General features: G+C 31.2%; 1 protein-coding gene across 1 annotated transcript in view; it reads right to left on the bottom strand.

Annotated features, from left to right (window-relative positions):
* Ret (Ret oncogene) overlaps window positions 1-13,462 on the bottom strand; it is a gene marked incomplete in the record, with an annotated part of 98,871 nt that overhangs the window by 32,781 nt on the left and 52,628 nt on the right. Inside the window, 4 exon segments of the mRNA XM_067047260.1 lie at window positions 580-756; window positions 3,644-3,792; window positions 9,322-9,501; window positions 12,518-12,762. Of these exon segments, the coding sequence (XP_066903361.1) occupies window positions 580-756; window positions 3,644-3,792; window positions 9,322-9,501; window positions 12,518-12,762 (751 nt within the window).

Raw genomic sequence — 13,462 nt, 5'->3', positions numbered from 1 at the left:
TATATATACCTTCTTCATGTTAGTTCTTTTCTTTTATTTGTGTAGATAGATAAAGTTTATTTTTGTCGAGCTTGTGAATTTTTATAGTTGATTTGGCATTTGTATTTTTCTTTTGTTTATAATAAAGTTTGCAAAGATTGTTCATCTATTGTTTACTGTCCATATTTTACTGTAAATATTGTTTCCTTATTGTTTCAATATATATACATGCTATTACATTGTTCAGTATAAGTTTATGAGGATTGTCCGTAAACAGGTGGAGGGAGAAGAGGAGCTGCGGCTTGAGAGCTATATAAGCTGGTCAAATGCATATAGGCTAAATAAGTGAATAATTAAAATAAAGAAAAGAAATATTATAATAACATAAAACCTTTGAGCCTTCGGACAAGCTTCAACTCACTTGGTAGAGGGAAAAACAAGATTACTGGAGTTCTCAACGATTCTATCTATCCAACGTTATTAGTATTGGATACAAGAAACTAGCTGCGTTATATGGTCGTAAAACAAGTGAAGAAACCTATCATATGGTTGCTTCTTAACGAAAACTGAATCAAAATTATTCTTTTCATTAATACTTACGTTGTAAAGGAGGCTTTGGGCTCTGGCGTGGCTGGTTTCTGGGCACGTTGGGGTTAGGGCCCTTCTGCTTGTCGTTGGGGCCGCAGTGGCACATCCACATGATATCACAGGTGCACACCCCGATCCCTGAGGCTATTCCTGTGCCGTTGTCCAGGGTACCCAGCACCACGCCTTTAGCTACAACATGAAATAAGGTAATATAGTATTTTAGTGTTTAGAGAGGGAAACAATCATAGCTGATAGAATAGAGGTGAAGCAAAACACAAGGAGAAATGCATTTGGGAATTGAGATCCATTAGGTGAAAATATATGAATATAAATATAAAATATGAAAAGAATCGATAATAATATATAACCATTATAGAGCAGTAGTTTCCAAACTGGGTTCCTTGGGTTACCTTAGGTTTCCCTTGCGAATGCCTACTGAATATAAAACAAAAAAAATAGAAAATAAAATAATTTTTTTTTAAAATTATTTATTTAATGTAATTTACAACTGTACAAAATAATACAATAGGTAAATATGTAGTATGTTTCATATACACTTGAAAATCTTGGGAAGGAACCACCCATTGATGGTACTTCAAACATTAATTTAAATTAGAAGGTCCCGTGGCCATCTTGTTAGAAAATAATTTAAATTTAAATAGTAATATATTTTTTTATTGATATTTACAACTGTATAAAAAATACAACAAGTAAATTTGATCATAATGACAGAATGATATGATACAGGAATAAGAGAAACGAACTACCCAGTAGTAGAACTCTAAAAACAGTTTACAATATAAGGTCAGGGGGCCATCTAAATAGTAATATAAAGTGCATTCTAGTATTTACTATTCACTGTTTTCCTTATTCAATCGCTCCAAGGATAATTGTGCCGCAAGCTCGACAAAAGTGCAACGAATTTTTTTTACCTGAACAAGAGTGCCGCGGTGAAAATTTTTAGGGACCGTTGCTATAGATCAGAGGTGACCAACATGACGATCACAAGGACAATTTGGGTTGATCGTCGCTTGCTCGCAATATCTGGGGTGAGATTCCGTGAAATATCGACTTTGAAGCGATTGTAGAAGACAATAGTTTCAGACATATTTCATATAGATCAAAAGTTATTATATATCTATGTTTATGGCTCTTTAAATAATTATTGTTTTCTTTATTACGTAGGTAGATAAGTCGTATATCTGTATTTCAGTACGATGTGTACTCACCCAGCTAGTGATAGATTAGCAAAAAGTAAGTCATATTATTCTTTCATGAGTTTCCATGCCAAAACAAAAAAAGCGAAAATGAAATATTGAAATAAAATTATCAGCCAAACTGTGCAGCTTTATAACAACTTTTTCATATTTACGAACAAATAGCACAACAAAAAATTCTATCTTGAAAAAGTGTCAAAAATCGAATGTTTTAGGTAACGCATGTACGTGAATGCTGCTATCAAAAGTTGGGTCTGGAAATTTATTTTCTTCATGAGCCTGTATCTCGAAAACCTAATGAGTGATTTAAAAAATAAAAAATAGTTTTAATATAATATATTAACATATAAATTACTTATACACCCATACCTGGCTGGTATGCACCTGATACTGATACATACACAGTGTATAAACCTAGTATGCATTTCACACCCTTTTTTCCTCCTTAGCCTGCATCTATGACAAGTCGATTGCGACACACTTATACAATAAAAAGCACATTTTTTATACAGAAAATTTGGCCACCCCTGCTATAGAGTGTCAACTAGAAAAAAGGATTTAAGGGACAAACTGAACCTAATCCTACAAGAAGATAAGGGGGACCCTTTTCAAGCATAAATCGAGCAGTTGGTACAGAGTGAAGATAAGAATCCAGTCGAGGAAAAAGCCAAGCTTAGGCCACTATGGTATGATCACACGTTCGCAAGCTGGCGAATGATGTTATATTTCTCCATTATACTAACGAGACATTTTTTTTATGTTTGTCGCAGATTTGATTGAAGTATTGTTTTCTTGTAGTTTTCTACACTTTGAATATCTCATTTAATATATAAAATAAAATATCAAAGAGTAAAATGAAAAAAAACAAAAAACAAGTCTCTATAGAAAAAGGAGTGTTTCAAAATATAATTTGAATTTAAATACATTTCCAAGAAAATATATCTATTTTATTCATAAACTTTAACATACAGTTTATGTATTATTATGATATGATAATAATTATTAATAATAACACAACTAACTAAAAGTGATCCCTTTGTTCTCTACGATGTTTTAACTCAACGATATTTTAACTCTCCAATGTTTTTTCTCTCAGGTCATTATCAAGGAGACTACCTAAAAAATTGTTAATATTATTTCCTCACAAACAACACTAATATTTCTTAAACATACCCCAATTATTAACTTATCATAATTCAGTCACAATTAAAAATTATATTTATAAGTAATAAATAAAAAATGGTTGTTAATTAAATTGAATGTACATAAATTAAGCTCTGAAATTAGGTGCTAGCAGTATTAATCTGTTCAAGGTAGGTTTTGTTGTTAATATTGTTATTGTGTTTGATAAGAAGAAAATTGTTAAAAAAATAGTTGTTGTTAAATTGAGGTTATATATTTTTGTAAGAAAATAACTATTTTAATAAGAAACTGTTATGATATTATTTTGAAGATTATATGACATGGGTAATTGATCTGTAAGTGCTAGATGTTTTTTTAATGGGTTGTCACAAATCAACAATGAGAAGTGTTCAAGAAATATTAGTGTTATGTGTGAGGGAATAATATGAAAATATTTTTTTAGGTTGGATTCTTGACAATGGCTTAAGGACCGAAACGTAGGTGAATTTAAATAAAATTTGTTGAGAGTGGACCAATTTTAGTTGCTTTATTATTAATATTAACCAATTTTAATCAAATAATTAATAAATATATTAAATTAGACAAATAATGATTATTATTGTAATTTGTAAAAGAAAGCATAGGAATATTGAATACAATTTACTATTGTTATTCTCTTTGGTGGAATATATTTCTAAAATTGTTTTAGAAGCAAATAATGAAATGTGATATCTTACTGCAGTCCTGGGAGCAGATCCTGGGGTTGAGTTCCTCCAAAGGGTCGCACCACCTGTCGGGGCAGTAGAGCAGTTCTGTGCTGCAGGTCGAGTAGTTCCTCGACAGCCGGGTCGTCTGCATCCCTTCCCTCCACTGGCAGAAGCCTTGTCTACAACAGGAAAATAGGAAGCAGTTTGTAATGTTGAAGCTGGAATGGTTATTCAACTATCTAGCCGTTTTCAAATTTTAGCTACTTTTTACAATGTTGCTCAATTTAAATAATTTAAGTCGCTTCTCTTTTCGTTTTAAATAAATGTTTGAAAGGTGGTATTATTATAGGACTATCGAGGTACTTATAACTGCGCCTGATACTACAGATCTACAAAGCAATTATCAGAACAACTCTGCTCCATGGTTCTCCTTTAATGAGACACCTACCTTTACAAAACTACGTTACACAGACTGCAGTATTTCCAGGGATCCGTTCTTCGATTTCAGGAAAACCACTTATCAGAGGGCCAAGAACAGTGTCATCCATGAAGAGACCCAACTGCCCACTGTACCGGAGTTCATAAGTCGACAGGACATACAACTTTTTAATGGGTTGAAGGTCTGCTCTAATCCTTTGTTTCGTGAAATTACCCCTCCACCAAGACCTGGTAGGTGGCAGTGCATTTAGATGACGTCCTCGACGAGGGAAGGACTTTGAACTCTGCAGTCTAAAGTCGTTACACTCCCACCTAACTAGCGGAACGTCCCTTCCCGTTCCAATAATCCACCAGCGTTGGCTTATTACCTTTATTGGATCCTGCAACCAACCTTATTTCATTACAGGAAGGTAAGAAAGAAAAGAAAAAAAAAAACAACCAACCTTATAATGCCACAAGGCAATATTTCACTTGTATTCACTTTACATATATACTCCTTGTAATATGCATTTATGTATTATACGAATAAATAAATAAAGGAGGTTACGAAAAAAAAAAGAGTTACTTATCTGACTTTTCAAACAGATAATAATAGGGAATAGGTTGGTTGGAGTACATGTCACAATCTCACCTGAGAAGATTATAACACATAAAAAGGGAATCCTCCAGGCAGGCCCCGCTGCACTAAGAACCCGAGGAGCGACGGTCCTAAATCATTTTTGAAATATTTTCTCAAAACGGGGAGAGGAGATCTTCTAATGGCGAGAATGAAATTGAGAATTGAAAGACGAACTGAATTGAAAATATACATATTAAATTATTAGGAATATGTATCTACTCATCATGTAATCTACTTTATGAAGGGTACAAAAAAGGGGTTATGGGGTAAGCTGACCGGGACGGATGGCCTTATTATTTTTGGTGTTATGTTCTCTTGTGCAATTGTGACATGTTGTACATCAACCAATACTACTCGTTATAAGGGCATGTTTTAAATGTGAGATAAGATGGTGGGAATGTAAAATTTTCACTTCAATTAATTATTTATTATTATTCAATTAATGATTTATAAAAGTGTGCTTATACAAGACTGACCACATGCATAAAACACAACGATTTTTTTATAGCCTCCAGCACTGCACAAACCCTCTATTCAGGACACTGACGCTGACTGGACGGCCACAAAGATGGCAGACCCACACGACAGCCTCAGACTAGACTGGGGTCAACTTACTGAACCTGGTGTGCTCCGACACCATTAGACTAACACACAACACTACCTCTTATCTAAAACATCCTAATTGTCTCAGCCCCCTCTTCAAATGCATTTCCGATGCAGTGAAAGAGCTTCCCCTCAACCAGCTTTTTGTCCATCTTGACCTCAAACCCACGTATTATTATTTATTTTATTATTGTTTTTTTTCTTTCTAACCCATGGGGCTTAGGAAAAAAAAAGAAATCACTTAATTTTTGTACATATGTTCATTCAAGAAATATATATCCTACCACACTTCAAACTAGGGATGACCGCTTATCGATTATCACTGTTCCAGGTGAATGTACTGGAATATTTGCCCAACAACAAATATAAGTACTTGCCCATATGTCCATTCCCCATAAAAGATAAAAACGCCATCACCATATCATAAACATAAAAAATATTAACTAAAATATAATTGTTTTATTGAAGAAAATTTAAAAATAGAATATCGATATTTTATTTTGATAATTACGTATTTATTTCAATATTTTCTATTGTTGTAATATCGATATAGTATATAAGAACAATATTCCGATATTATTTTATCGAAATATCGATGTTTTGTTCAAAATGACTAAAATATCATATAGATTTTGAAATATGAATATCGATATTTTGTTTTGATATGTACATATTTATTTCGATATTTTGTATTGTTGTAATACCAATATGGATTATAAGCAATAATTAAAGCAATTTTAATTAATTTAAATAATTAATTATATCTCGTTGTTATATATAATAAGAAACAGATAAATATAAAATATAATACAATTTTTATGACTAACTCGAGAAGAAAATAAATGTTTTCTTGCTGCTATGGTTGTAACAACGATACTCATTACTTTTTTTTACTATTGTCTAAAAAATATAGAAGAAAGAAACCATATAAACATAGTAATTGCTTTTTTTTTTTTTTTTTTTTTTTTTACATAAGCCATAAATATAGAAAGTAAAGGACCCAAGATAGTATGATTATTAAGAATAAAAAAATATATAGATTAGACAAATTTATTATTAAATATTATTACAATAAATTATTATACAAAATAACCTCGATGCTGAGAATATTGTGTTTTTCTCCTTAAAAGATGTTTTCAAACAAAATATAAGCAATAAAGAAATTCTTTTCCCTGTTGCGAACCCTTTTAGGAACTAGTACTAACAAGGAGACCACAGAGGGCTTTAATACTGACTAATTGACCTTTATTATCAAGTATGTATGTTTTTATGCATGTTATTTCGGAATATTGTAATATATTTATTAAATTTCTTGATTTTTTTACTAGTAGAAGAGACATCGTTATAAATTAATTCGATACAACTCAGTAATTATAATTATTATTTATGATAATAAGCCTAAAACATATCCCTTGTTTTACTTAACTAATGAATCGTTTTCAGTTATTTTTTCTGACAGTCCTTAATAACGCTAAGTAGTAATGTTTTCAAAATGAATATATTATTAGAAAGACAGAATGTGTGCTGCTGGTATGGTACTGTTGGGTGAAGAGAATGAAACTGAAAAACTAGCTAAAACTCCGAAGAAAAAATCTTGTAAAGAACTATGTATCGAAATAGTTCGAGAGGTGTAATTATTTAGGGTCTGTGATAATTAGAAAAACTAAATTTATAAATTCAAAAAGGCGACAAATGCTTGTTTTTAACTTCGGAATTGCTTAGCTCTCACTGGAAACGAGAATTTACAAAACTATTATCCTACCTCCTGTTCTTTACGGATGCAAAACGTGGCCTCTTACATGAAGTAAGGAACAGCGCCTTAAGGTTTTCGAAAATAAAATATTCGGACCAGAGAAGGATGAGTTAACAGGAGAATTGACAAGACTACACAACGCTGAATTGAGGGAAGTGTACACGGTAAATATATTTCAGATTATAGCATTTCGACGAATAAGATGGTGCGTATGGTTGCAGGGTTTAGTAAAGAACGGATCCATAAAATTAATAAAAATGAATCCGACAGGTAAACGTCCGAGGATAGACAGAAGTTCTGAATTGGAGTCAAAACAGGCGTTTGTAAAAAATAATCTATTAATAATTTTTAATTTTAACTCATTATTACTTACGATAATTTTAAGTCATCAACTAATTTTAATTATATTTATATATAACAATGAATATTGATTTAATTAAATAAAATTTGAAAAATCAAATTACAACTCGTAAAATTAATTTTTATTAATTATTTAAAAAAGTTAATATAAACGTATTTTTATACTTGTCGTATTCCAGTTTCAAAACACTTCTCACCAACTAGCAGGAATTATTTGAAAAAGTTTTCTGAACTAACTCTGAAACAATGTTAAAAAATTTTCTTCAGAAGTTCTCGAGGTGTTATAGCAGCCATATATTTCACATCGAGTTGAACGTAATTTTTCATCTACTACTATAGAATTTTTTTTTTTTGTGTGTTTGTAATTTAAAACTTATTGAATAAGTTATTATTTACAAAATATTACCCTATGAGTTTCTTTATATACTTTTTTTGACTTAACTAACAATGTAGGTTTTTGGCACTGACAATCGAATATTTTAACGAATTTAAAAAATAACTGCTTAAAATATGTTTTATGATATTTTTAAAGATAATTTTGGATTCATCTTCTCAAAAACATAAGACTATTAATTTTAAGAAATGTTTCCCCACCATGGAAATTAGCTATTAAATTTTGTGTTTATTTGATATTTATTAGAATCATAAAATATTATCATTCATTCGTTAACGAATTTACCACACATAAGTTATTAACAGAAGTTATGAACTTATTATGAATTTTATTTTAAAATTTAATTTTGATATTAGTGTGGTCTTTTACTCATTTCCACTGGTATGTGGAGATGGGATAGAGAACCGTGGAGGAGAGAAAGACGAAGAATGCTTTAATAAATAAGCAGTTTTAATCTGAAAAGAGGAGGATACAGGCCTGAAATCACCAATTTCAATGAAAAATTTATGTTTTTATAAGGAAGAATAAGTGTCGTGAAACAAAGAAAAACTAAACGTTCGAGGAGTTTTTCTTTATTCCACACCTCCTTTTCTCTTTTATAAAGACATAAAAACTGAAAGTTATTGATATGGGTTAGCAAAGCAGAAATTCACCTTTCCTACAGTTATAATCCTACTACGAATATTAAAAAAATTCTAGCTTTCTTGCTAGTTCAACAGGAGTATTATCGATTCCAATTTTTTTTTTATAACTTTGATTTCCTTATTGCTGTTTTGATTTATTTCTTGCTGTGTTGGTTTATTTCTTGCTAAGTTAATTTTTTTTTTTTTTTTATACAAACCTCTGTTATTGTTTTAAGACATGTTTTAAAGGAATCAAATCCCCATAGTTCTTCAGCTAAATCCACTGATACCTTTTAGGCAAAGCTGGAAAATCGAAAATCAGAAAAAAATATATTTTCTCACAATTATATTTTGTATTCACAATTTAAAAAAAAAATCTGCTTTTCTGTCAAGGGCTTGTTGATTCCGATTATTTTTTATAACTTTAATTTCAAGTTACTGTTTTGAATTCTTTCTCAATGAGTTCTTTGATATCGAATAATTGTGTTATTATTAATTAGATATATATTATTATTTATTAAATATTATTAGGATTAAATTTTAAATTAATAGAAATAATAAAATTTCTATAATCTGCTCCTATGTTGGGCGTTTTTCAATAAAGTTACATTTCCAAAGACCTGAAAAGATTAATTAAAATTAAATTTGTGAGTGAAAATATAAAAATTTGAAATATTAAAATTTACGAATATTATGGAATTATTATTGCTCTTGTTAGCGGCAGATGAATTTAAAAAGAAAATTAAATTCCGTAGGTTTTCGATGGTATTGGTAAGACACAGGTTCAAGTTCCAGATGATAGTTTTCTGATAATTGAAGCATTCATAGGCTTCAACCTGCCTCCTGTCTGTGAAAAGTGAGTACCTAAACCTTTCCTATCCATAAATTATGATTAGCTATAACAATAACTGTACTGACCCCTTAGGAGTTGCCGCTTGCCCGCAGGTAGCCGTGCATTGCCTCTCGTTGACGGACTCGGAGCAAACCTCCCACAGAGGTTGGTCCCTCAGACTTCGACTGCAGTTGGTGTGCTCCACGGACACGGGCAACCAGGCCAGTCCTACCCCACTGTTGTTGAGACTCCACTCCACCAGCACTCTGCCAGAAAGAAAATAAAAATCATTGAAGTGAAGTAAACACTCAGATTCAGCATCTATGTGACGAGATTCATTTCGGGATTTTAGAGAATCTCCGGACTTCAGTAGGGCAATAGAAAAATATAACCTGCATTGTATTGTATCAAAAATGTAATAAAAAACAAGAGAAAAAAATGTAATATATTAATAGATACATTCTTAACTTATTATATTCAAATAAAAAAATTGATATATAAATGAAAATTCAAAATAAAGCATAAATGTTAACAATGAATTTTTTTTTTATATTTATTTATTACCAGAACGGCCTTGAAGCCTGTTGGGCCTTGAATGGTTATTATAACGATTTAATTTTCTTTCAGCAATTGATTATGTAGGGGTTTAGACACCAGCAAAAATCACTCTTAATTGTTTATTAAATAGTTATTAAATGAAGAATAAAAGAAAAAATAAACAATTACTATTTATAGAATTAATAAAATATTTATCTGACTTTATAATGAAAAAATGAAGACACAAAAATAACATGGAGTTCAGTTTTCGAAATAGTCCTTAACAGGGAATTTAAATGTATGAAATAATCATTTATTGAAGTTTATTAACAAATGGAAATAATAGCCTTTCACAATTAACATTTTCATTGGTCTCTGATATTTTTTGTACTAAAGGAGTATGGAAACAAAATTAAGGGAGATTCTTGTCAGTACCTTGTTGTCAAGATGAAAAATATTGGTTAAAAAGGAATTCAGGCTGAGAGATGTTCCCTCATTTGTATTTCTAAAATTTTCATGTGTTATAAAATAAAATAAAAATATTTCTGGGTTGCTATTTATTTTTTCTTTTAGTTCATGTATAAAATATTTTCAACATTTAATTCTGATAATTTCTGTACTCAAATATATTATCAAAATTAATTATAAATTAAAATGAAGCCTGTTGGATAAATAGAATATAGAAATATATTATTATTTTATATTTATAAGTTCTGTTTGTAATGTGTAGACCTTACTTTCTTTAATCCTCTTCTCAATCACCCACTCAGGTGTTGTGTTTAGCTACTCACTTATTGTACTTTAATCTTTTAATACAAAATAATTATATACTCCTGAGCTGAGGTATGTGTCTGTCCCAGTGGACTTGGCCTCCATGGATTCCATGGATGGAAGTCACCAGTACCTCTATGGGTTAGCTCACTTGCTTATAGATGACAGCAAATCACATTACATTACATCAGCTCTTGATGTAATGATTAATAAATAACTATTTGGAAATATTTTTCTTAAAAATTCAGCAAATATTATTTAAAAAATTAAGTAAAGTAAATAACAGTAAAAATGTGGTAAAATTGAAAATATATAAGTTAAATTTTCGTAAGACAGTTGACCTTTGAAGTAGATTGTAGAAAGATAGTCCGGTTGGCGGTCAATAAAGGTACAAACTAATTAACTTACGCTTCGTCGGTGCCAAATGAAAACAAGATATGGTAAATGGTAAAAAGATAGGTGAAGTAAATGTGGCAATGGTAAGGTACAGTACAGTAAAAAGGAAATAATAATATAAAAATAACAGATAAATGGAAAGGGATATACCTGATCATGATGCAAAAGTTTGAAAATTGTAGGAAGAGGGTGGCAGGTATAGGTTTCCCTACTACTTCGTCATAAAGGGTTAGACTAATTAAAATATTTTTTTTTAGATTTATTATAATGTTTTATAATAACATGTTTCATGATTTTCACTCTTATTCAATAATGTTATCAGGCTAGAAACGAGTTAGTTTAGGGGTTGGGAAGTTTATTATGGAAGAATTGGTATCTGGTTCTGGCCAAATTGGCAACATATGGGACATTGAGGTCCTGATGGATGATTTGATTTGTGACAAAGTAAGGAGCATTAAGGATTTTACGAAGGATTTTGGACTGTAAGGATTGGATTCGATGGTTTAGTGGAGCCCCATAGCTCAACTCCGTATGTCCAGATAGGCCTTATAACAATCATGTAGATCAGTCCAATCTAATGGATTGGAAGTTTGGACCGTTTGTCTAGTAAATGTTGTAATAGTCGGAATCGACAAACAGTTTCTTGTTTTTTCAGTCTTGTATGAGGATTCCATGTCAGTTGTTTGTCCAGATTTAGTCCTAGGTAACGGATCTGTTCAACAGGAATAAGTGGGGTATTATTAAAAGATACTGTGGGGCAAGGCGTAGGTTTACGACGAAGGGTAAATGTGATTTGGTGGGATTTATTGGAATTTATTTTAATCCTCCAGTTTTGGCACCATTGTTCCTGTTTTAAAATTAGATCAGATATAAGATGAACCTGTTAGTTTACTTATATTTATATTATATAAAATATAACCATTTCTGATGGTTAGTGGTTATGGAGAAACCCACACCTAACTTCACAGTCTTCAAACTTTTGCATCAGGATCAGGTATATCCTTTTCCATTTATCTGTTATTTTTATATGATTATTCTTATTATTTTTACTTGTTACTGTTCTTATCTTACTTTTGCCACATTTACTTCACCTATCTGTTTACCATTTACACCTACCTTTTTACCTTGTAACTATTTTTAATAAGTATTGTTCTACTATTTATTTGTAAGTATTCTAATTATTTGTCCCTTCTTACAATGTTTGTACCTCGTTTTCATTTAGCCCTGACAAAGTCCCGTAAAGTGGGACGAACCGTTGTTTAACATTAATTTTTTTCTTCTATTTTGTACTGTTATAGACCGCAACCTTAAATAAATTAAATATGTATAAATTGAGAGTAAAAGTGAATTTCGAAAAATGAAGGGATAAAAAGCTAAATCAACTGTAACTTGTTATTGGTATACTTGTATACCAAGCATTGATATGTGATTAAATCTTTCTTTAAGAATGAGAAAGATATAAAGACAATGTAAAAATCATGATTAATGGAAATAAAGATCCTTTAATCTCTTCATAGCAATTTACAAACTAAATCTTTTAAAAATTAATTAAATATTTAAAGAATGTACAATAGTTACCCCGGGATATGCACCAGAGCAGGACTGTCCCAGTGCAAGAGATACACGATCCCAGCTCTCTCTGTGACCCGGTAAGGAGATTCCATGAGGAGTGGAAGCGCCGAACTGAAGGATAGCGATGTGAGGTTCTTAGCGTTGGTTGGCTGGGCCACCCTAGCCATCGGCGAAGGGGAGATCCTAATAGGTCCTTTGGGATACAGGACGACTGGGGAATCGTCCACTGAGATAGCAGTCCATGTCCGCAACTGGAATCATGTAGTCTTTTATTAAGTATCAAAGTAACATATAATAATGTGATGACTGCATTTATTAAGTGTCAAAGTAACATATTATAATGTGATGATTGCTTTTATTAAGTATCAAAGTAACATATAATAATGTGATGACTGCATTTATTAAGTGTCAAAGTAACATATAATAATGTGATGACTGCATTTATTAAGTTTCAAAGTAACATATAATAATGTGATGACTGCTTTGCGTCTTTTCATTCCAAACTCCTTAACCATCCTAAGCTTTTATTAAGTGTCAAAGTAACATATAATAATGTGATGACTGCTTTTATTAAGTAAATTATTCTTACATCAGAAGCCGAATAATAAATATATATTCCTTCGAATATAGTTATGAATAATATTGTTATACCTTTTGCCAAACCCGTACAATACTCAGGATTCATATCAGGCAATAAACTGTTATTCAATAAGCATATTAATTTAACTTTATGAGCGCAAGGCCTGTTGAACAGATTCGATACTTAGGACTCCATCTTGACAAGAGACTTACTTGGAATCCACACACAAGACTGAAACGACAAGAAACTGCTCGTAGATTCCGATTGCTACAATACTTACTTGACAAACGCTCTAAACTTCCCATTCACTACAAAAAATGAGGCTCCACCCTCCCCATCAAATTCCTCCCGCATCAAATCCTTACAATCCT

This window comes from Halyomorpha halys, unplaced genomic scaffold (assembly GCF_000696795.3).
Source record: "Halyomorpha halys isolate HHAL.00 unplaced genomic scaffold, Hhal_1.1 Scaffold479.1, whole genome shotgun sequence".
In the NCBI taxonomy this organism is placed as follows: Eukaryota; Metazoa; Arthropoda; class Insecta; order Hemiptera; family Pentatomidae; genus Halyomorpha; species Halyomorpha halys.
This window is presented reverse-complemented; position numbering and strand designations above follow the sequence as displayed.